This window comes from Dermacentor albipictus, chromosome 3, assembly GCF_038994185.2.
Source record: "Dermacentor albipictus isolate Rhodes 1998 colony chromosome 3, USDA_Dalb.pri_finalv2, whole genome shotgun sequence".
Lineage (NCBI taxonomy): Eukaryota > Metazoa > Arthropoda > Arachnida > Ixodida > Ixodidae > Dermacentor > Dermacentor albipictus.
Window position 1 is genome coordinate 84,130,800 of NC_091823.1, and position 25,179 is coordinate 84,155,978.

The following is a 25,179-nucleotide window of genomic DNA, read 5'->3' on the forward strand; positions in this document are numbered from 1 at the left end:
CACTCAAAACACAAAGCTATCACGTTGTTGACGTCCGTACGTCAGCGGTCAGATGCCCGCCCTCTTAAAAGCATCTAAAATTAGATACATAAGAAGAGAAAACGAAGACGTTGTGGAGTCGCCGCGCCGAATACGAAACGTCCAAAGCGAGAAAAAAAACGCCCTTTTGGCAAAGGCTCCGTCGCGTAGTATACGAACTACGCGCAGAAGAAGCCGGCCGGAAAGTCACTTCAGAATGGTAGCGTCGTGTGCATCAAATAGAAGAGAGGTAAGCTCGACATGGAGTAAACCTCACCATCGACACTGAGAGATTTTCGCGGGCTACCGAGGCAACATCGCGCGAACGCACGAGCGAGGCCCCAGTGACTTCGCCGCGTACAGTGACCGCGCGCAGTAGAGGGAAGCAAGCGTGAGCTCAGCCCTAAGCGTTGACCGGGACAACTTCGAGTTTTAGCGAAGTATATCTCCATCAATGCTTCCGGCGCTATACGCAATCCAAACACTGATCTCTTTAGACAGGTATGCGGTTTCATTAAACCCGCGGTGTCGACGGCTCGCCTTTCCGCCCGGTAGGAATTCAGGCGACGTTCACTGCTTGTCGCGTTCTTTCCTTCTACATCCTTTGTTTCGTTTAAATTGTCCCACAATGCAGTGCGAGGGGTCACACGAATGCTGGAGGCTGTTACGAAGGTTTCTTAGCAAATTGTACTTATGTACACAGTTTCGTTTCTTTTTTTCTTTTTGCTGAGAAAGTAGGTGAACGCTCGAAAGTGAAGGCGAATTCGGCAAATCGCACCGGGGCACAGACGCACCGTTTCGCCCAATCATCGTCACCCCAAGTCCAGGTACTGGTGCGATTTGGCGAATTGGATATGAGTTTGCATTTCCTGCCCGTGGTTTCTGTTATACTGACGACAACAATTGCCGTTCTTATCGGCACTGTCAAACTGGTGTATGTATGTATGATGTATGTTGGTGGCGGAATATAGAACACCCATCCGCACTGCCCCCACCAACTTGTTTCCACGTGCGCATGCGTATACAATCTCGTGCAGAACATTGGGACTATTATTGTTCTTCATAAACGTTTTCGAGAAATGGGAGTCGATGTATCGTTGAATATAATAGATCTGTGGGCCCCCCTTTTGTCAGCGGCTAAAGATAACACCCTCGTGAGTCATAAATACACAAATCTTGCTGCAATTATTTGCCACCCGTATTTCTGCAACGAATAGAGAAAGAGAGGGAGTGAGAAAATAGAAAGAGTGAACGACTGCTCAATTTGAGAATGGGAGAAACCGAAGCCCAACCAGTGGGGCTTCGGACAAGTTCTATTTTTATCTCTTTCTCCATAGGCGACGTTTTCAAGTAGCCCCTGCCATCATGGCGAATCCTCTTAAGCTGTTGGTTTTGCTAGGCGCCCTGGCGTATGAATAAGAAAAGAACCACGAGAAATAAAAGGGCCGGATAGAATATAGACCGCTCATTTTAATATCATTGACGTCACAAGCAATGCCGCGGCGCACGACAGCGGACCTTACGGGGAAGAACGAGGCACGTATGCGCTCTTTCCTGGGAGCATTCACCGGGAGCTTGCTAAAATGCACGCCCAACCCGAGGGAAAAAAAAAGAAAAACATAACTCCCTTACCAAGAAGCAAATAATGTTATTAAAATTTGCGATCGCAGCGCTTTACATGAACCTTTGGGTTGCAGTCTGTGAATACAAAACTCCGCACTGTTTCTTTTTTTGTGTGTGCAAGACGGCGAGTTGCTTTTGAGGCTTTCGAGGCAGCCAATGGGAGAGCCGTTTGCTTTTGACGCCTGACGCACGGCATGAAAGCAAGAGAGCACCACCTACTAGTGTTGCTTAATTTTCACCTCAGCCAACAATGATGTTTTTGCTCGTTGCGCGAGGCGTAATCAAGGAAGTAAGCGATACCATTTCCAGCAGCAACAGCAGGCGGCCTTTTCATTTAGGGCACGCGCAACACGGCTTAAAGCAAAAGGGACGTCGTATATGGTGGGGTTTTGCTGAAGTGATGTAAACGGGCGTACCTACGCATTTTGAGGTTTATAGAAAACGCAGCGACAGGGACAGCGTTTTCAAGCACTACTCTGTCATGCGACCCTACGACGCTGTATAGGGCTGTTTGTCATGTACGCACTCTCTCTTTCCCGTCCCACGGAGTAAGGTTGCCAACCAGAGAAATTTCTGGTCAACATCACTGCCTTGTCTCTTACCTTCCTCCTCCTCCTCCTCCTCCTCCTCCTCCTCCTCCTGTTGCTGCTGGTGAAAATATACAAAGCAAAACATACGATGACTGAGAATTCATACACCCTGAGAACGGCTGGTCTCTTGAGAGGTATTCTTGCGAACGTGTCTGCGGACATTTTGCGTCGAACGCCGATCGCAAGAGTATTTCAATGTCCGTCTGCAAGTGAACGAAGAGGGGAAATTGGAGAGTGAAGAGTGAACACGGAGTGAAGGGTGAAGGTGAAATAGTGCATCTTTGGAAGCGAAGCTAAGTTACCCGGCGGCGCCGAGGTTGACTAAGCCCGGCTCGCGTGATGGAACCCGGTCAAATTTAACACGTCACGTCATGTGTGCATAGGTGGCAGACAGCGTCACTGTGGGACTTCCTTCCCTCATTGGTTGGCACTACTGTTCGTTTAATACACTGTGTTTTGCTCTAGAAGTGTTTTTGATTTAGCCCTCAGTGTCAGCAAGTGTTTTAAAATAAATGAGTTTGCCGGTGTGTTTCCAAGGTGTGCCATTGTGTGTGCTCTAGTCAAGAATCCCATGATGGGCTCTTGCCGAAATTAGTGAACTTGGCCGATACCTCATGCATACGATCTTATTCTTTCTGGATTTGTTACAAATGGTCACCGCAATTAGGCCGAACGGTCCCACTAACAACACCGCAATACCGCATGGTTTGCGCGTGACGGTAGTGAACAGTGCTCATTGAAATTGAACCACTAAAGCATGTAAATTGAGCAGTCTGTGATGCAGAAAATGCGGCAGTGTTTCTATCACAGCGCCCGTACTTCTTTTTTTTTACGTCTTTGTGCGATGACTCTAAGCAGAACGTTCGCATATAACGCTTCGAAGCGACGGGGCTGCTGCAAACTGAAAGCAAAAAAAAAAAAGGAAATGCTTGGAGGCTTGCATTGTAAAACTGACGTCAGCTAGTGGTTGCGCGTTTGCCAAGTACTGCATCCCGAAAGACGAGCGACCATGATAACAGGCTCCGTGCAGAGAATGACGTTAGCTCACTGAAAAACCAGGAAGTTCGCTATAGCATATAATTATTCTTTCGTTTTTATCATTACATGTAATTGCAATGTCCTTAATTTGCGCGCTCGGCTCCAACTGCACGGACGTCATGGTTGGCTATATTCAAATGTAGAGCAGACCCGAAATAGGCTTCTCTCCATCCTTCTCTCTTCCTATGGAGCCCGAAACGCTCGCATTTCCCGCGTAAAACTTGTTTTCGCAATCCAGAAGCCGCTTGCTGTCCTGTAATGAACAACAGTAGATTTACGCGTGTATACAGCCGTACTGTAGCACCGAAATTTTTAACTCTATGCTTCTCCCTTTTTGAATTGTTTCTCACTTTTTCTCCCTCCGCGTAAGGAAAACGCCAACATCCGCTAGCAGTAAAGGGAGGGAGACAAAGAGCGAGAGAGGAATTTAATAATAGCTGGAGACGTTAATATATGTGTAGCGAAAGACCTCCTGCCTCGCTACCCCATAAGATGGTGAGGAATGAAAGAAAGGAAGGGCGATAAAAATGAAGCGCACACACGCGCCAACACATTCGCGCGTGCAAAATGCACTAAACCGAGAGCTGTTCACAGAGTCTCGCAGAGGCCCGTATCGCGCAGGAAAGCCATTAACGTTTCAGCGGGCCGCACTTCAGGTTTGCAGTAAAACGCACTAATTGAGAGTATTTGCCTTAAGAGGAAGCTTTAGCTCGTGTGCTCCTATCTAAATACACGTAAAAGGAGAATTCGTTTTTCTTGGCAACCACAGCATCAAATTTGACAGGGTTTGTTGCATTTAAAAGAAAAGCTTAAAATCTAGTGACTGTTGGTTTCGAATTTTCGATTTAGGTCGTCAATTTTTCATTAAAAATTGGCAAAAATCGCAAATTTTCAGAAAACGAAACTATCAAGTTTACAACTCTGTAACTCAGGAAGAATAGGTGATATAGGAATTCTGTGGATTGTACCTAATAGCACATCTAAAGCGGACAAATTTGACATCCTATACATGGACCTAAAACAATTTATTAATATGTAATTACAACTTTTGCAGAACCCTCGTAAACAACGTTACAAACTCACGTAAGACGTAAAATGACATATGAAATTTGTCCGCTTTGAATGATATAATGGATGCCGTTTACAGAACCGCGATATCTGTTCTTGATGCAGAGCTATTAGTTTGTAAACTTCGTGCTTCTATTTTTTTCATACTTCTGAATTTTTGTAAATCTCTTTAACAAAATTCAAGCCCTAACTCAAAATTCCGCTTCGAACAGTCACCAGAATTTAACTTTCTCTCTCAAAAGCAACAAATTTCATTAAAATCGGTCCAGGGGTTATCTCAGAAAAACGTTTTTGCGTTTTTACATGTATTTGAATAGGCCGCGTCGGAGTTGGACCCGAGCTAAAGCTTCCTCTTAAATATCGCATAATTGTGATGGTGCTTAGCGGACATTCGTCGCGCGTGCCGGTGCGTCGAGGAAAAGACACAGCAACGAAAAGAAGTCGTTGGAAAACAAGACAAGTTTATTTCTAGCAAAAAAAAAAAAAGGTATCCGATAAACGAAAAAATACACGAACGCGGCCTCTATCAATATGATATGTTTCCGTTTATATGCACATGGCTGATAAATAACGGGAAAGCACGGCCTATACGTGCCAAAAGGGAAAAAAAATAGCCCACTCTCTCACGACGCGGTGACTTTACTCTGCTGCTGATGGCACGACGACATCGGTGGCGGAGACAGGGGAGAAGACGCGTACACCGCGTCGCAGGTCACGGCTGCCTAGCGGTTGTCCCAAACTAGCATACGCGTCCGGCTCTCCCGTTCCATGGTCGTCGCTCGAGCAGTCCCCGTGCATCTCCGAGGTTGGTTTTACTGCAGACGGTAGGCGGCCCTACAGTCCTCGCTCCTGCTCAGCGGTGCACGGTCGGCCGCCTTACTAGCTCGCACCGGACATGTTTGGGGCACCTAGGAAGCACGGACCTCGCTAGGTCCGGCGGGTCCGTTGCCTGCAGAGATGACAGCTCCGTCTGCAGCTTGTTGGCTGATGGCCACTGTCTAGACTCATTGGCCGCTTGTTCAGCCACCACGCACTTGGGAACGCAGTCCGAACAGGTGACAGAACTATGGCCCAAAACATAGTGGCCGCAGTACTGAGCCTTATTGTGAAGTCTCGGGTCCGTGCGGCCACGAAGGTTTCATGGGTGATGGCATGCCAGGTGCCGGGAGAAAGAAAGGTCCCGAGCCACGTTTAAGAAAACAGCGGAAGGTTTATATTCATATGTACATGATTAAGTTTTACCAAATAATTTTACATGCTAGAGTATTTGCATGCCCGAGCGCCTCCTTCAAAGCCGTCCGGATCCGCTTTTTATGTCGTTTATTTCCCTGTTTCCCTCCTCGAAGGAATTCACTGGCCAATCACAAACGCCGAATCGTTCACCACCTCCCGTTCCCCAAAGCACCATGTGTCTCCAACGTTGCACTTTACGAGGAAACCACGTGACAAACTGGGAACTTGCCGTCGTCGCTTTCCCCAGGAGTTCTCAACTGTCATTTCAACTGTCAATGACCCTGTCATCGATCAGTGGCCTCTCGTGACGGTCAGGAGGGGCGACGTTGTTGACTTGAAGCAAACTGTCATTTCTGGGCGCTCGAAAAGACGAAGATATGGAACGTGACTGCCTGTCCGTAAGACTCGGTAACGCTGATTGAGATGCCTTGAGTGAACGATGAGGCGTGATCAGTACCCGTGATAGCCGCATGTCTGCCGGCGAAGCATCCTTTGCTCCGGGGCAACGTCAGGCACAACAGCCTTGGCTGATTTGCCGGCACCAGGGGCACACGTGGCATAACCACAATGCAACCTGTCTCCACACTGTGTCGTCGTTTCAATACTTTTTTTTTCTTTTTCACTAACCACAGTAATTAGGGCTTCGGGCGTATGTATACTGCAGATCCTACGCAGGGATCAAGAGTTCATGCTGAAGCATACGATGCCGGCAAGCATATTATATATATATATATATATATATATATATATATGGTGTTCATTTACTTTGCTGTCACTGGCACTATAACTATCGGTCTGTGTTTTACATTTAAGGTGTTTTGAAGTTTCTATTGGGTCATCTCAGTTTTCTTGCAGCGTCCGCTCTTGATTAAGGTATTCGCACTATCCGGGCACCATGCCAAGCGGCACCGTCAGCGAGGTCATTGCCAACGATGCCACAAAGACCAGGCATCCAGGCTTGGCATCCAGGCTAGGCTTGGCAGTAGGCTCTGAAAGGCGCTGGTCCGTAACGCCAGGCAAGGTGAATGGAACTCCCTCATTCACTTCCGTATAATTGATTGATTGGTCGATTCCTAATGCAATGTCATAAAGCAAAGCAGGGGCTACGAAGGACGCCGCAATGGAGAGCTCTGAATTGATTTCGACAAACTGCGGTTCTTAACAATGCGCTCAGTGCTGAGTACATGCACCGTTGGGGACTAATCAAACGCGAACAAAAAAAGAAAACGACAATGCAAAACATTTCGCAAGTTATAACTCGAGAGCGCACTCTCCGTCTCCAAAGTTCGAAAAAAAATGCCACAGGAGTTACACTACGCGTACAAGCCGAAATCATGCCGACATTACACGTATTGTCGAAAGGAGAAAGTAAAAGAACGCATTCTAGCTGGCCTTAACTCGTTCGCGTTTTTATTGTACGCGAGAGCGGAAGTTCTTGTACATTTCAACCCCATTGAAATGCGGCCGATTTCGATGGGGCCGAAATGCGAAACCACCCGTGTACTTAGATTTAGGTGCACATTAAGGAACCCCAGTTGATCGAAAGTTCTGGAGTCCCTCACTACGGCATGTCTCATAATCAGATCGTGGTTTCGGCACGTCAAATCCCACAATATAATTTTAAATTTTAAAGCGGCCACCGTCGACAGAAATCCTACCCAGGAACTCGGGCCGAGCAACTGATCGAGCGCGTAATTCATCCCCTGCAAATGGCACTGCTAGCAGAAAAAAAAAATCATACGTAATAAATACTCACTGTCGTTGCATCGCTCCTCAGTTAAATCCAGGTCACGTCGACGTAGGCATTGGTCTTCCCTCATAGATTCTTCATGACGTAAGGAACGGCGTAAGCATTCGAGGGACCTTCAAACATTGCCAAGGACATGATGCGGCCGGTTGACTTTTGGCAGAGCACGCATTAATCCACCGAAATTATAAGCGAAGCGAAGCTCTTACTTCACGTTTGGATTGGCGAGCGACGAGCGCTCTCGGAGATAGTTGTCTTGGTGACAACTTCTTTTTGGGGAACGTCTGTCGCGTCAGGAAATTTCGCGCGCTCGCTTGAGTCAGAGGCGGCAATTTACAAAGTCAAACAGCTGTGTGCGATCGGGCCATAATGAAAAGGGCTGCAAACACTATTGAAGAACGGAAAGAAAAAGGAAAGATGGAAATCAAGACCACGACAACGCAGCAGCCCGAGACATATGGGCCGATACATAGTTTCAGTTTCAGAGTTTCATTTCAGATTTCAGTTCCAGATTTCAGTTTCAGATAGTTTCAGAGCCCCCCCCCCATTTGCATCGTGTCGATCGCTGTTACTACTGGGTGGCTCTTAAGATGCAACAATGCCTACGAGCTTCTCGCAAAATGGTTCATGTGCCCTATACGATACTCGGTGCGACCGAGAAAAAGGGTGGCATAAGTGATAAAAAAAAACCACATAATGGCCGCGGTCGAACAGCAAATGAATCACAGATACGCTTATAGCTTGGCTTCAATAAAGAAAGAGAAAGAAACGCGGAGCGGTAGAATACGAAGTATATGGCCGCTATCCAAGAACAGCATGCACGGCGAGCGATGAAGACCTGACAGGCATGCACCGAGCTGTGAATGAAAGGATAGGCCGGCGCGCTACGCGGGTGACCGGTAATAGAACACTCACAGATGACGTCCGTGAGATGAGCAAACAAAGCGCATGCGCTAGCAGAAGCGTCGGCTCGCGAACTCCTGACAAGCAAATGCGTGCATGGCGGAAAAGGCTTGTTTTGATCGAGAGGGGCGTCGAGCGTGGGTCTCTCTCATAAAGCTGCATATGATACGGCGCATAGGTGTAAATTTGGTAGGCACGTGAGCGTCTGGCGCTTCGGGCATGATATCGATTATGCGCAGTCGTGGTTGGCTGTAATCGTTACTCGAGTTTACCTTTACAAGTTGGGGCTATTTATTACAGGTTAATATACGGTTACGAGCTCGGCGGCGTATATACATGGCGGGATGCCACGAAAAGCTGTCACTGAGAGAAACGCATACACTAATTTCCGTCTTTCTTTCTGTTTTTCTGATATCTAAGTTACGTCACGTTACGACTTTGAGCATGCCTTCGACCGTTTGATAATAATCCGTTTGGCTGCTGTTGTTAAACACACGCACAAGCACACACACGCGCGCACACACACGCGCACACGCATCGTGACCGAGGTACGCTTGTTTTAGAAGCCCGTAATCCACCGTGCAGCGCGCGAATCTCACCTATAGCGCACTCGCACATTCCAATAAGGCTGCAGGCATCATCCCCTGGCATCGTCCGCGAAATTCACGCGGAGCGGCACATGCACGCATGTGCTCCTTCTTGGCGTCACGAACGTTTCTATCGACCAACTCGGAGCAGCATTTCGCACTGCGCCGATCCTGTAACTTCAGTGCTCTGTCGCAAGCGCGCCTACGTCTGTCGGCGCTTTACTAGCGATACGAGAAAGAAGGGATCAACCCGCCTAGGATGTTGTTGTTTACAACCCTCCAAAGGCGACCGCTGCTTCATCATGCTTTGCGGACTCGCCAGTCGTATACAGACAGGTCCACCTGTTCCTTGTCGACTCAATCTACATGTAGTCCTATACCGCGCAAGAGTCAATCTCAAACAAGGAAAATGGGCTTTTCGATACGCCTGGCCTTCAGAACCACTGGCGCTCAGCAGCGTTCTTCAAAACAGGGCTTAGAACTTCTCAGATATATATTTAGGAGATAACGGCGCATTAACAACGCGTGTTGATTGCATCTGAGCTACATTTACGCTACGTGGCGACATTGCGGACGGATAACGTTCATTTTACTGCGAGGAATGATCGGACCGCGTTTTCTTGTTTTCTGCAATCTCCCGCTTATTACGCACGTGCGGACCGATGCACACTAAAGATTGTGGTTTCGATTTGTGCGCAGAAACCGCGGCCCGCATCTTCCAGTCACCGCTGCGCACGCCGAAAAGCTGGACCACCGCTTAGCGTCGCATATGCTTTGAAGCTAAAGGCCGTCTCGTTGGATAATACCTCGCACTGACTGGTTCAGGGAGGCTACGCTGAGCACGTCCTCTTTGACCGAATAGTAATAAGTAACAACGCCAAACAACTAGTGCAAAAGTTTTGCGGAGCAGTAGTGCGCGCCGCTACCTGGTACGCAGTCGCCGGCAAGAACGCGTCGAAATCGGGCTTAATTTCGCCCAAGTACGTTCACCGGGATCCAGCCAGCGATTTCGCCTTCATCGTGCCGGCCTGCCCCATGGTCAGGTGGCACGCGCACGCACGCAGGCATGCACAAACACAAACACGAGATCACAAAGCCAGCGCGAATACGTACTCGCTTGCTAATTGGCTCTCAGATTGCCGGAGGCCTTTGTCTGACAAGAATCGAAGCGTCGACCGCCAAGCGCGAGATAGAGGCAGAAGGGAGGAGGCGAGGTAAGAGGTCATCGGGCTGCGCGCGCTGGCGGCGCCGACCTTTCTCCGCTGTCATTCCAGACTATCTTTTCCTTTCGCATCGTTTTTGCTCGTACTGTTATCTTTTTTTCTTCACTCCACACTTTCTGCTCCTTCATCACCTGCTCCCCCGCGCGACCGCTCTGAGACGGCAGCGGCTGCGGTTGATGAATATCGCCGCAGCTTCCATGCAAACGCGCCTCGGATTTCGATATGCGAGAAACACTCCACGGGTGGTGACGTCATACATACGTATACGGGTGCTCGGCGCGGCAGTCCTTGCACGCGATGTACCCCAGCCTTTATTAACTAACCCCTATTTGTTTTCTTTCTGCACAAAGCGAGCTACCCTATACCACACCACATGGGCCCGCCGAAAAATCCCTACTAATTTCCCCAACCGAAACGCAACGCACGAGCAGTGGGAGATGGTGCTGACCAGCTGGGCATTGGATGATCAGCGAAAGCTGATCGCTGGAGACGAAAGTGCTGCCGCTGGTGCCCTGGACTGAAGTCTCCACCCACAACCTGGATTCATTCCACTACGTGCCACATCAAAATAAAGTTATCTCTCTCTCTCTCTCTCTCTCTCTATATATATATATATATATATATATATATATATATATATATATATATGGCATCTGAAAGAGAAATCTCGCGCGACGTTCGGCAGCGGCGGCCACGGAACGGGTATTAAATCCTTCGAGGTTGTTCAACTTTACTTGGGAAGGGCTGAGCAACAGTTAGACGCAGACACATGTTTATGTTTACTTCTTGACGTGTACAAATAATCGCGCAGCATTTGTCGCGTATATTCCAGAACGACATTTCCAACGATTGGGCTGCATGCGGCTAGGCGGGGACTCACCTCGGCATACCGAGACATGATTCACACCGTACGGGGCCGCCTTCTCTGGAGGCCTCGTTCTGGAACAGGAGGGTCTTCGAAGAGTTTCAATGAAAAGGACACACTCCTTCTAGCCTTCGATAATATTCCCACTTGTGCCAAGCCTATATCTTTGCGAAGGATTTGTGAATCATGATTCGGCGGTTGCACCGAGTTATGGCAAGTCTATCAGCAAGGGCTACAGATTTAGAAGGCCGGGGACGGCCAACGTGTCCGAGCGTTTACTTTTTCCCGTGCGGCTGTTCAAATTGCTCGCTGATTGTGGGGTGATGTTTCGACTACTGCCCCAGTGTATGATCTTGGTGACGAGGTTCAAAGGCTTTTCAGCTTTTCCTTGGAAGTCGATTTCTGTAATTTCTGTAAAAGACTGAAATTTGTACGCAACTGGTTATGTTCTCTTCGCTTTCACAATGACGCTTGAAGTGACACATAAGAATAAGTTGGCCGGGGACAATAATTCTGCCGGCTTTTTATGCTCTATTCTATTCTTTCCTCACTGCTGTAGCAGTTTCACCTATTATAGCACCTTCTACTTCCTATTACGAAAGATTTACGCTCTGGAACCACAGCACTAACCATGAGTGCACATCCTAAGGACCACTTTTCCCCTCCAACAGTCGGCACGGCCGACCACGACAGGGTCGGCGTCGTCCCTGAAGTGATCCGAGCAGAGGTCGTAGCCGTCATACATCTGTTCCCATGTCAGCCCAGCCAGGACTCCACATTTAGCGCCACTTTGCTATGCGTCACATCTGAAAAATGGGCCAAATACCACGTGGTCATGATTAGAGAATACTTAAAAGCGGAACCAAAGTTCAGAGTACAAAGAAGCGACTAAAGAATTCTGCCCTTCTAGGCAAAGGTTGAAAAGTGAAGCGAACCTTTGTCGTCACATAGGTAACTCGAACTTCTTATAATTCAAAACGCGAACGGTGACTGCTACGTAAGTGATTATTTTTTAACTTCTGCCGTGTTCATGACCTTTCAAAGTGGGTGATCTAGTAACAAAAAACTGGTCCCCGGAATGCCCTCCAGCGTAACCACATTCTGCAACAAGCATTCAAACAACTTCGTCAGATATAAATTGCAAGTTTTCTACTCGTGAAAAAACTGAAGAGTAACCGCTAACATCTACCGAAGCGAAATTACCGTCTGCGCGTTAGCTATAGCATCAATCGGCCAAGCAGCTTCAGTTTCTAACACCACCGCAGGAAAATGCGCCGCGCCAAACGAAAAAAAGATATTCACTTCAAAACAAGTGCGGAAGATACTTCGTTTAGTCCTATAGCTGTTTCGATAAGCACAGCGCTCATTGCTTCTTCATTACGACTGTAGGAGAAGCGTGCTTACTTCTGGTCCGTTGGGAAACGGAATAATTTCGCCCTTGTGTTTCTCCCCGAGCTGCCACATCACACAGCCGCGCAGCAAACCGTGTATCCTTTCTTCATTTTTTTCTACATTGCCAAGACATCCGCAAGCACAGAAAGCTTTAAACTGCAGAGCATGCGAAAAAAACGTGCACGTGCAGAGAAAGCGGCAGGAGCAGACGAAGAAAATGGCAGCCGAAGTGATGAGAGCAACAGCGCCGCACATTGGCGCAACAAATGAAGCGACCAAATAATGATATAGGGCGCCGAAAACGGGAATAGCCAAAATCACATTTTATTTCAATACATAATTACATCACTTCACTTTATTGTTATGTAGTTTAATAAGATAGAGCAACTTATACAAAATTTATTGGATTTCTTTTTGGCTATTAGTGTCATGGAGACGCTTTGCCAATGCCGAAACTAACCCTACTGTCCACCCACTGGCCCAACGCCATAGCCACTAAGCAACCGCGGCGGGTTAGAGGCTGTATATAGGACATCTCAATTTTGTAAAGGAAACTTCCAGTTGTCCTGAAGGACACCAATTATTATTCCACGGAAAACCAAGATGGCGGTATTCAAAAGACGGTGTTAGCACGGATATTGTAGAACTTTGCAATATAGAGACATTTCTGTACCTAGCCGCGGGGACATAACCTGGTGTCGGCAGAGCAGATATGATAGGACCATTGAGGTAGGCCCAGTATCTCCTCGTCGCACTCCTCATTAATGCCTGGATCCCGACATGAAATTTCCTATTCTGCGTGGAATTCCACGCCCTCATACATGCCTGATACACAGACTGCGATTAGGCGTCGCCTTCACGCGCAAATATTTGCACATTATTGGACGGACAGACTCCCCGGACTGTTCAGTGTGTGGCGCTGTAGAGACTATAGAACATGTGCTCGTGGTGTGCCCTGAGTATGCGCGAGAAAGACTGACATTGGCAGATACATTGAGACATTTACACAATGGACCACTGTCGGAGGACCTCTTGCTAGGCGCGTGGCCACAGAGTTGGCAGACGACAGAGACAATGCGTGCACTTTCACGTTTCCTAGGTGACACGGGCCTGGACTCAAGCCTGTGATACCAGTTGTGTAATGTGTCATTCACCTCGTTCCTCCCATTATCATCCCCCATTGTGACCCTTTTTCTTCCCCTCTTCCCCTTCCCTTACGTAGAGTAGCAGGCCAGATGCTCCATTATCCGGCCGACCTCTCTACATTTTCCATTCATTAAAATACTTCTTCTTCTTGAGGTATGTTCGCGCTAGTGAATCAGCCATTTCATTTAAGTGCAACTCACGATGTCCCGGTACCCAAAGCAAACATACTTTCCGTAAGTGTGGAGGTAACATCGAACAAAATGTTCGCTTAATTCTTGAATTTGAAGATGCAGTAAGTGCTCCGCATCTTGTTTCGCTAAGGAAGAAGACGAAGAAGTTAAATGTCATTTGCCCGACCTGCCCATGGGCACTCTTCTGGCTATAGTTCAATTAAGGAGGTAAGGATTACACATCTTTTTCACGTACCTGCATGCGGCCCGTTAAAACCAATTTGTGGAACTAGCAGAATATGGTTAAGACGCAACTTTCAACCTCCCCTTTCTTTTATTGTGGGAAATGCAGCGCGACCTTGGGCCAGCAGTTAGGTGGTAAGAAAATACGATGAGGCGAAGTGCTTTCAATTACCTGTTAACGAATATGGTTTACGTTTGTTTACATTTGTTTACGTTTGTTTACATATCCCCTGAGTGGGTATGCGCCACTAGCGTCTAGGGGGGGGGGGGGTTGAAGGGGGGGGGGGCTCTACATCTACGTCCTTGCGAACTTCTGAGGTTGAATTTTAACTCACAAAAAAAGGGAATTCCTATTTTTTGATCTCATCCTTATCGTGACCCTTTGAAATCATTTGGCAACTATAGGACGGTAAGATTTTGACTCGACTTTGTCATGCATGATACGTATTGCAACTTGCGCCGGACTGGATGCACATGTTGAGCGCAGGTTCCTGTGTGTTGTTGTAGAGTGTAGCGATCTCATCTCCGCGTACTATAATATTCTCAGTTTTCTATTTTCCGCGTGGTAAAAGAAAGCAGCTCCGGAGTAATGGCATACAGAGCCCGTAGCACAACCGTTCAGTTCTTGGTTCGAACGCGGCTAATAGGTTGACAATTATTTTTAGAGCGAAGGTTTCCTCTCCTCTTCCTCCACTGTTCGGGTTTTGGCTGTTGTCTTGCATAATTAAGAGGTACCGAATATAGCGCAAACAAACAAGCAAACACCGGATATAGTGCAACCTGAGGGGCCTGGAGCGTCAGGTGATATGCATGTAAAGCTGGTTTCACACGAGAGGAAGTATTGCCAGGTCAGTCTGCGAACGAGCATGACGTCGCACGGTGGTGCCGAATCACGCCTCACACAAGAAAGCCGCTCACGAGCTGCTCGCGACACTATTCGTTGCAGTCCAGCCACCTCCCAGTCGTCCGCGGACTGACTACAGGCGATTCATCCAGTCACGTGAGTTCGGCTTAAGCGCGAACGTGAGCTCCAGCGCCAACGCACCGTTGGTCGTCGTCGTTCCACTGTGATAATTTCTTCGTTGTCACGCCATCGTTATCATTCCCTTGTCTTCACTCTCTCGTCGTCCTTGCATTCGTAATTTCGTCGTTCCGTATCTTCGTCATTCATTCGTCATCATGCGTGGGACCCGCATGCTAGAGGGTCACAAGTTTATGTTGAGCGAGGTGCTTCCGGGTGCGAATAACAGAACAGAAAGTGTGTGCAACTTGGTCGTGTGTTCTGCATACTTACTTATGGTCGCTAAACAAGAACAGCGTTCTTCGCAAACAACACCGCAACCGGTTTCCAGGGCTCGTGGGATCCGCATATGTTTATTTTTTTTATTCTTATCTCATTTGTCCCGTCGTTCGAGCATGATGTCATATCCATCTCGATTTATCTGTCTACATCAATATTTATTTCATCCCTGCTTAGCGTAGCAAAAAGCGCTGGTCGAGATGTCACTGTGGCACTTATAAGTATGGGTATAAATGGTGTTCCAGCTATTCTACACTAAATAATAAAAAAAAGCAAATCCTTATGTGCGGATGAAACCATATATGTGTTGCGATCAGTAACAAAAGTCCTTGCCATGCTGTGTTTGGAAAACTATGAGTGCTTTGTAATTTAGAACGATAAAGCGCTATAATAGCGCCAGAAGAATGGGTGAAACCACAAGTACAAAAAAAAAAATAGACCACCCGCCGTGGTTGCTCAGTGGCTATGGTGTTGGGCTGCTGAGCACGAGGTCGCGGGATCGAATCCCGGCCACGGCGGCCGCATTTCGATGGGGGCGAAATGCGAAAACACCCGTGTGCTTAGATTTAGGTGCACGTTAAAGAACCCCAGGTGGTCAAAATTTCCGGAGTCCCCCACTACGGCGTGCCTCATAATCAGAAAGTGGTTTTGGCACGTAAAACCCCAAATATTATTATTATTATTAAAAAATAGACTAATCCTTGTACTAACCATCACATGTTAGTTAAACAATCAGAATGTTGTCTCTGTGGTAGCTTTCCTATGAAACGGTACGGGCGCGTCGCACTGCAGGTCTTTTGGAGCTGCAGCCACATATACGCCTGCGCTATACGCATTGTCGGCCGGGAATCGTGCCACGTCGGTTCGTTACTTTTACTCAGCTATAAGATAAGGACGATTATCAATAGAAATGAAACGCACGTCGTTCCCATATATCAAGTGCGTCAGTCGCACTTCTATTACAGCGCGGTAACCGCGCTGCGCGATTTCCGAGCTCCGTCGCGGCCGCGCATGAAAGCAACGCGTCGGAAATGTGCCTGAAATACGCTTCGTGCGGTTGCGAATTATTGGAGCAGCGACGAAAATGAGCAGCGAACCGCCGCACCCTCGATGGCCGCCACTGTTGCACCATAACTACCGGGTAATTTAACGAATTATCGCACGATCATTTCACTTGCTCGTCCACGCGTACACGCGCGATGACGAGAATTTTCGACATCGAAACGGATTTCACAATTTCCCTATGAGAGCGGTGCTTCGGCAGGAGTAGGCGTTACCCCGCTTAGTCCCGTGACGTAGACGTGAACGTAGAAAAAAAAAAAAACGCGGAAAGAATAACGCTTAAAATAAAGACACTATAAGAAAGCAAGAGCTGCACGCACACACTCCCTATGGGAGAAGACCTGAGGCTGCAGCGTGTGTTTATATCCGCCACTGCCACCCGAAAGCAAGCTATCTGCCGTGTGTAAACCTCGGTTACGTCACACCGAGTTTTGGCAGCAGCGGCATCCACAATGACGAGGCCGCGCATCGAGATGCAGGGCGCGCTTTGCGCCTCCATAAGCAAACGTGAGCGCACGAACATTCCGCACTCGTGTTTGCATGGCACACATACTAAAGCGCTCTCGGTCGCTAGGCGGTGCGATTCCGAAGCCTAATTGTGCCTCGTGCCACTCACTCTCGAAATGCGGCCCTCGCGGCCGGTAGTTCCAACCCGTCACCTCGTATACTTGGCACGACTGCTCGTTCTTGCCCGCGTGTGATATGCTCAGTGGTCCTTGTTCAAAAAAGAAAAAAAAAAGTTGAAACACTCCTTTGTAATATGTGTGCGTGCTCGCGTGCGCGTGTGTTCTTCCAGAATAAATTACATGACGCTACCTTAGTAGGAGCCTGTTAAGAATACATCAACACGTTGTACAACCTGCAATAAAGTGTGTTGCACTTTAATCGACGGAGGCTGCAACAGTTCAAGCCGTGCATATATCGGCTGCGCATCTTTTCAGAGGACGGTCGCGGGCGAAACTTTGTTTGGTAGTACGGATCACAGGCATCTTTCCCGCCTCTTCTCGGCGCCCGGATTTGAAGGTAAGAGCTCATTCTCAAGTCGCGCGTCAGAAATAATCGCGGCGATAACGTACTGCAACGTTCGCTGTAACTCGTAAGAACCCATGCATTAAACTAAGCGAACGACGCCGCTTTCCTGCCAAATTAGGCCTTCTTTCGCCTCTTCACCACGACGGCGCACTGTTAACGCCGCAGCGAAGATAATCGCCTCCATCTGGTGTGAACCGAACTTATCGGCTGCGCTGGCAAATAAGAAATAGATTCCTGCCGCGCACGTGTCCAATGTAACGAAAGACAACAAGTTCTATCAAAATTTTCCCGCCCTAGCGATTGACGCAATGATCGGGGCATCCTTCCCGCACACGCATGTAGGAATATTGCGTAAAACAAAGGGTTACCGCACCCCCTCTCTGCTGACGACATCGGTAGCAGCGCTGAGGGCAACGACGCTATGCGCAGAGCAAGCTTTCGGGCGTGCTTCTCTGCAACTCTCCCTCTCTGCTCTAAGGCGTGTTAAGATATGATGAGACCGAAGAGGGTCTCAGAAAAAAAAAAGAAGGAAAGGAGAGCAAACAGATGAGGCCCTTGGAAGAAGAAAGGAACGCGCGGAAAGAGACGAGGAGGACAGACCTTGGGGAATGCCAGGCCCAGACCTATGCTCCTGGTATGGCGCCTTGGCTTGCCTTGAGGCGGTATCTACCGGGCGGTCGGCCGACCCGCGCGATTGTACCGACGGCAACGACGTCAGCGGGAGAGGGGTGCGAGAGGGCACGGCCGTACCCTGCCGCCGAACGGGGTGGTCGAGGAGGCGGCGGCTGATCCCTTTCCTCCTCCCCGTTTACGCAGGTAGTCACGTGGGGCCGGCGGCAGCGTATAAACCGGACTCCCGACAGCTGCCAGAGCAGCATTGAGGCACTTGCTTCCGCTGGGACGAGACACAGTTTCTTCCCGCCGCCGCCGGCCAGTCGTGCACGGCTCCAGCTGAACGAGCGCGCGCCCTCCTTCCTTCAACCGCATCCTCCCGTGGTGCTTCTCTCGTCTCCTCGGTCCGCCTTGTCGGCAACGCGCAGTGCTGCAGCAATGGATCTGCTGTTGGAGAAGGTGTTCACCACGTACCAGTCTGTGGTGGCCAGCACGGACCCGCGGGTGAAGGGCTGGCCGCTCATGGGCAGCCCGATGACCATGATGTCCATCATCGCCGGCTACGTCTACTTCGTGAAGGTCTGGGGCCCCAACTGGATGAAAGGCCGCGAACCGTTCAAGATCAAGGGTGTCCTGGTCGCCTACAACCTCCTCATGGTTGTGCTTAGCACGCTTTTCTTCGTTCTGGGCGGCTCCTACACGTACCTGGGACCGTATAACTGGTTCTGCCAGGCCGTCAGCTACGGAACCGACCCGGACTCGCTGGCTGTGACGACCCTTGGCTGGTGGTACCTGGTGATCAAGATGATAGAGTTCATGGACACGGTCTTCTTCGTGTTAACCAAGAAGTTCTCCCACATCTCGCTGCTTCACGTCGTGCACCACTCGACCGTCGCCTGGACCGTGTGGATGGGCGTCAACTTCGGAGCCGGCGGCCAGAACGCCTTCTTCCCGTTCATCAACTGCTTCGTGCACATTGTGATGTACACCTACTACTGCCTGGCTGCCATGGGACCCGAGGTGCGGAAATACCTGTGGTGGAAGCGCTACCTCACCCAGTTCCAGATGGTCCAGTTCGTTATCGGCTTCGTGCACGCTGCCATTCCAGTCTTCTACGACTGCGGCTTCCCTCCCTACTTCGCCTACATCCTCATGGGTGAGGCCGTCCTGCTCTTCTTCATGTTCCGCAACTTTTACAACAAGGCCTACAAGGCTTCCCACACGGCGCGCAGCCTGCAGCAGCAGCAGCAGCGAAACGGTCACGTGAAGACGGCAGTGACGGCGGGCGCCGACGGCTCGCAAACCAAACTAGACTGATGACGTCACCAGCGTCGGATCACTGGCTATTCCGCATCGGAATGGGCCGATGACCAAACGCCTTCACCTTTCAACGCCTGGTGGGCACATCATTTCGAACCCAGGACGACGAAGCGACGCTGAGCTGACAAAACAAACTGTTGGTTATTTCTCTCGGCGCCGCCTCGCAATAAGCCTAGTCAGCAAGCGACGTGCCTTCAGGACGCCCTCATCCACTAGCCGCTAGACTGCCTGTGTAGCGGCGAAGACGGCGGCGACTTCCAGGGGATTCTCAAGTTCTTCTGGATGTTTCCGGCAAGTCTCGGCATTCCAGTCAGGACTGATCGTTTGCTGTGTTTTCTTTTCTTGTCGTTTGTGTCACGTAGTGATTCAGCGGTTCCCCTCACTAGCATTTCATTGCGGGGCAGTCAGCGTCTCTTGTTACTTAAGGCCGCCGAATCTGCCATTGACTCGTATTTATGTTTCTCCTGTTCTGTGGCAGACTACCCGGCTACCTGATTGGGTGGGAGTGCCCTCCCGTATTTTTCTTGTGAAGACAAATTTCGCAAGGCCTCCCACGTATCTCGGATGTCACGCTTTTTTTTTTTTAACTCCGCTCCTGCAAAGAGATGCTGCTCAATCTTGTGACGAGGCCAAACAAATCGTGCATAGCTTGAGACGTTGTTCCCTGTAATTCCCATGTCGTACGGCAAGCGGCATACCCAACTTCGTCTAACCAGTGAAGCTGCGTCCTAGTATGCTAGTTTCTATTGCCAATCACGTTGTGCTCAAGGGCGGTACAAAACGTTGTCTAAAATTTGTATTTTCTGTGCAGTCTTGAATTCGCTCTGTTCTTCGCCCTTAAACTGAACCCACACAGTGATCTCTCACTGCTTCATTTAAAATTTCTTCCCCCAAACGCCCTGTAAATATTGTCCATTCCTCATCGTCATCTGTCGTCGATGTATTAGAAACCACAACTGTTTGCAATAAACTGCTGTATCATTGTTACAAAAGCGTATATTTTGTTTTGTCCAGGAGTCTTGACAACTGCTCGCTTCTTATCACAAACAATTCAACGGAGCGCGCCTTCTTCCGTTGACTTGTAGCATTGCAGTGCTTCAAAGTGCACGCGTCTATACTGCTGCTCTTTCGCGGCATCGGTGTTTGATGCCGATCAATGTGACGCAAAGCAAGAAAAAAACATATCGTAGTTTTCGCTGCATATTCAGTAGCTACTGCTCGAGTCTCGAGATCCTACAGAGTGCGCGCGGCTACGCGCCGGCCGCCTAAACTTTCATTACGATGGCAATTATATGGCCACTCCCGGCGCATTTCTGCCGTCGGCGTGAGGCTCCGGATGAAGTGTAAAGGCGATAAAATCGTCGCCGCGCGCTGTATGCTGCATGTGCGAGTGAAACCGTGAGGGTGAGCCGGCCATAGCGGCTCAATCTCGCGCACGCAACGGACGGAAGCGGAGAAGAAGCGTGCCGCCTTCCGTCGCGCTCAAAGGTAGGGGGGCGTGTTCATCTCCCGGCGGCTGCGCGCGACCCGCCGGGCCGCTGTATCTTGAAAGCCATCTGCGACGGGTACAGAGTCCGCGCTGCGGCGTGGTTTCGCCACTTCGCGTTGATGCGAGCGGTTGCACGAAGGTCAATTCGCTCGCTGCTGCTGCCGCGTTTCCTCATTACAGCGTTTTGACAGCGCGTTTCCGCTGTCATCGAGCGAGATGTGTTAATGTTTGCTTGTGCGCGCGTGACACTATGCTTTTTAATTCAGTTAGTATGCCTATGTTTACAAGTTTGTACGGCCAATAAAGCTAGTATCCTTACTTCGTATAGCTAGCTGTCCGCTAATCGCAATTGATGATTCGCCTTCCGCGCGAAACTGCGACTTTTTTTTTTATTCATGGCCATAGTTTGCTGCGCCTTGCGCCTTCACGAGGTCAACTGCACCGCAAGATGCATGCACTTTTTAGAGTCGCTTACTTTGAATTATGCAGCTGATTACTGCCTGCACTTACCCGAGAACTCACGCTCGACCATTCTGGGGGGGGGGGGGGGGGGGGCTTGTATGCGCCGGTAGATCCACGGACGCGATGCAACGCAGTCGGGACCCAACTCCTTTCCTCTGACAGAGGGTGTATATATGGAAGAGCGTGCGTGGCAAGCAAGCGTAGGTTTTCAGCCTAGGAGAGGAAGTCAATAGATCGAACATGCGGATGCAGGTGAAAGGGGGAGATGGCGTAAGTGCGGTGGCCACAAACTTAACTGAGCAAGCTTATGGCCATGGTCTCCTAAATTGGGCAGGACACAATGCCTTGCAGCACGCGCCCAATTTCGGAGGAAATGTTTGAGCACGATCTTTTTCGATTGTGCACGCTCCACAACGGCGAAGGCCGACGGGCGGATGACGTGGATCGATACCAAACGTAAATGCAACGCCACGTGTGTCGAAACCCCGAATTGGCTTTGAAACATAATCATCGATAAAAATAATCTTATGATTACCTTACTCAAATAGGCAACTTATGAGCGTGATATTCTTTCATTAGTAATATATATATATATATATATTTGTTCCTGACGTAGTGTTAAACCGGCTTCGCGTTTTATGCCGGCTTGGAGTTCGTACGGCTGCAGCGGTGAAAGCTGACGCTATAGTGCTGCAACGCCACCTGCACATATATCTGGGACCGACCACTAACAGCCACTCACGACCGGGCTCGAACACAGTAGCTGCGTTGGAGCGCGACCGTGAGCCAGCAAACAGACCCTCGCTACTTCCGAAGGATGTCGGAATTCGCTGTTTTGGCTGTATCAGTTGTAAGATGTGCATACATCTGTCAAGGTTATTTCTTTATGCATTGCTCGAGAAAAGGTAAACGTTCCAGCACATGGAAGTATTGATCGAATGTTTCCACTCGTAAATAATTTTTTGATACAGTGCTACGGCTCGCTTTGGTGTCCATCTCGTCAGGTTTATTTCCGCAACCCAACACCGTTTTCAAGGCTATACATCACTGCACATTAAATAAATAAATAATATTGATTCATGCAAAATGCAATGGCACCATATGTTCTCGAGTAACATTTTTCCTTTCTTTTTCCTTTTATTTGCGTCGGCATATGCATATGCGGCCTTGCAAGGCAGGAGAAGACATCATGCTTGAAAAGCTTGTTGCCCTTAACGTAACGCCTCACTACTTTCAGTGTACTAGAGAGCTGGAAGAATGCCAACATTATACCAATCCATAAGGAGGGAGACGTTAAACAATGGAAGAATTATAGGCCAATTAATTTGCTTTCAGTGTTGCATAAAATATAATTTTCCAAAGAACCCAATCAACAAGGGAACAGGCTGGCTTCAGGGAGGGATATTCCACGATTTATCACATCCATGTCATCAATCGGTTAATTGAGAAATATACAGAGTACAATCAACCCTCTCTATATGACTTTTATAGATAATTAAAATGTGTTTGATGGAGAAAAGATTCCAGCAATCGTAGAGACACTGCGTAATCAAGAAGTACAGGAGGCATGCTTGAACATATTGGGGAATATCTACGAAGATTCCCCATCTACCTCCGTTCTCCACAAGAAAAGTAGAAAATTACCTATAAAGAAAGGGGTTGATCAAGGAGACGCAATCTATCCAATGATATTGATTGCATGCTTAGAAGAAGTATCCAAGCCATTAGACAGGCATGGCGTAAAAGTGAGGATCAATGGCGAATATCTCAGCAAAATTCTGTTTGCAGTTGACGTCCGGTACTGCAACTCTGGGGATGGATTACAACAAATTATTGAGGACTTTAACCATGAAGGTGTAAGAATAGGGTTGAAGATCAACATGTAGAAGACAAAGATAATGTTCAATAGCATGGCCAGGGAACAGGAATTCATGAACACCAGCCAGCTCTTAGAGTCTGTGCAGGCGTATGTTTATCTAGATCAGGTTCACTGACAGGAGACCCTGATCATGAGAAGGAACCTAAAGAAAAATAAATATGGGTTAGAGTGCATACGGCAGGCATTAACAAATCGTGGCTTGAAGCTTGCCGCTGTCGTTGAAAAGAAATGTGCGCAATCAGTGGATTCTACCGGTGCTAACATACGGGGAAGAAACTTGGCGAGTGACAAAAAACTTCGAAAACAAATTAAGGACCACACAAAGAGCGATGGAACGAAGAATAACAGGCGTAACGTTAAGAGACGGAAAGAAAGCGGTGTGGGTCAGTACAAACGGGGATAGCCGATATTCTAGTTGATATTAAGACAGGAAAAAAAATCGAGCTGCACCGACCATGTAAGGCGTAGGGTAGATAACCGATGGACCATTACAGTTACAGAATGGGTACCAAGGGAGGGGAAGCGCAGTCGAGGACGGCAGAAGATTAAGTGGGATGACGAAATTTGAAAACTTTCAGACGCGAGTTGGAATCAGCTTGCGATGCCCGTCGTGGTTGCTTAGTGGTGTTGCGTACTCCAGGGTATCGTACCGTACTGCTGCCGAGTAGTAGCGGCGCCTGCCTATAGAAGCTCGACCGACGTTACTTATTGGGTAGCGTGGCGTTGTCGGCGGGCTGCAGGCATCCGGTATGTCATGGCGACCAAGCAAGGGCGAGACGATTTTCTAGTGCGAAACTTGCACGGTTTATTCAAAGGTAGATGAAAGAAAATTAGAAGAACATCAAGTGATCAAAAGTACATTTCGGAGCTCTTTAAAATCATGGGCAAAATCTTGCTTCCGTCGATGTCACTTGACAGGCACAGAAAGAGGGTCCCTCCTCCTCCGGCTATTCCGTACTTTATTGTTATACTTCCCGTTTTCCCACTCCCCTCTGTAATGCCTTCGGGCCTTGAGGGTACCATAAATAAATAATAATAATAAAAAAATAAATACCCAGCCTGCTGAAAGGAAGAAGTCGTCCCACCTCCCGGAATTGTAGACGCCTGGTCCGCCTCATCTGCGATTTGCGGGTTCGTGGAAGTTCCCTTCTAGGTCCAATTCGAGGAAAGGGCCTTTCTAAACTCGCACACACACACACACACACACAAAAGAGTCTGTACACTGTGGGGCTTCCGGCAGACAGGCACACTCGAAACGGTCATGGCGAATTAGAAAGTCACGCTTCATTTCGACGAGGCCTCATAAAAGGTACGGTGAGAGAGTTCTTTCTGCACGTGGATCAGGACGCCCACAATAGCAGGCGAAGTCACGCCTCATTTCGAGGAGGCAGGGTGAGAGGGTCGGTTGAAATTCCTTTCGCCACGTGGTCTCAGATGCCAAGCCTAAATGTGTTGTGCTGCTAAGCACGTGGTGGCGGGATCAAATCGTGGCCACGGTGGCCGCATTTCGATGAGAGCGTAATGCGAAAACACCCATGTACTTAAATTTAGGTGCACGTTAAAGAACCCCAGGTGGTCAAAATTTCTGGAGTCCCTCATTACGGCATGCCTCATAATCGGAAAGTGGGTTTGGCACGTAAAACCCCGTAATATAATTAAATTTTAATCAGTTAGTGCAAGACAGAGGTAGTCAGGGATCGCAGGGAGAGGCCTCCGTCTTGCAGTGGACGTAAGATAGGCTGTTGCTGCTGCTGATGATGATGCAGTCGTTAACGAATGATAAGTACAAATGCACAAACATAAAGAAACAGTGCCTGTCACACGCGCATATCGCAAAACATGACAAAGAAAGACGAACACCAACCAAGTAAAGCTTATTAAAGGACAAGCCGCTTCGCGACGTCTTTTTTTGTCATGTCTCATCCCGACGACCAGACGGACTTCCGTCGAACTCTCGATTACATATCACGAAACGATAACGCATTTTGTAGCTTTTTTTTTCCATTTCTGCGCTGCCTTATGCTAAGAGCGAGTATGAGCTTGATATCTTGACTGTGCGGCTGTTTACAGGGAGCAAGCAGCGCTGTTAGTATCGGCTCACCACGCGAATGAACTACAGGCAAGATGTCTATTCCAAATGATATCATACTGGCTCTCTTTCCGGACTCCATTTCTTT

General features: G+C 48.7%; 1 protein-coding gene and 1 long non-coding RNA gene across 5 annotated transcripts; one reads left to right on the forward strand and one right to left on the reverse strand.

The window, feature by feature from the left end:
- Positions 1-4,974: 4,974 nt before the first annotated feature.
- LOC135898894 (uncharacterized) lies at positions 4,975-12,426 on the reverse strand. Of its 2 annotated transcripts, none has more exons than XR_011512794.1 (3): positions 12,300-12,426; positions 11,526-11,701; positions 4,975-5,286 (listed from the first exon to the last, which is right to left on the reverse strand). It is a non-coding gene; the product is annotated as an uncharacterized lncRNA (long non-coding RNA). The 2 variants fall into 2 exon arrangements; XR_010563445.2 differs by lacking the exon at positions 4,975-5,286 and adding an exon at positions 10,833-11,316.
- A 1,342-nt stretch (positions 12,427-13,768) lies between these two features.
- LOC139057439 (very long chain fatty acid elongase 1-like) lies at positions 13,769-20,164 on the forward strand. 3 transcript variants are annotated; one of them, XM_070535716.1, is made up of 3 exons: positions 13,769-13,831; positions 17,150-17,231; positions 18,057-20,164. In XM_070535716.1, exons 1-3 carry the CDS (start codon positions 13,797-13,799, stop codon positions 19,167-19,169), a joined length of 1,230 nt encoding a protein of 409 aa, XP_070391817.1. In that variant the 5' UTR covers positions 13,769-13,796; the 3' UTR covers positions 19,170-20,164. The 3 variants fall into 3 exon arrangements, with proteins under 3 accessions (XP_070391817.1, XP_070391816.1, XP_070391818.1); XM_070535715.1 differs by lacking the exons at positions 13,769-13,831; positions 17,150-17,231 and adding an exon at positions 17,834-17,968; XM_070535717.1 differs by lacking the exons at positions 13,769-13,831; positions 17,150-17,231 and adding an exon at positions 17,851-17,874.
- Positions 20,165-25,179: the final 5,015 nt, after the last annotated feature.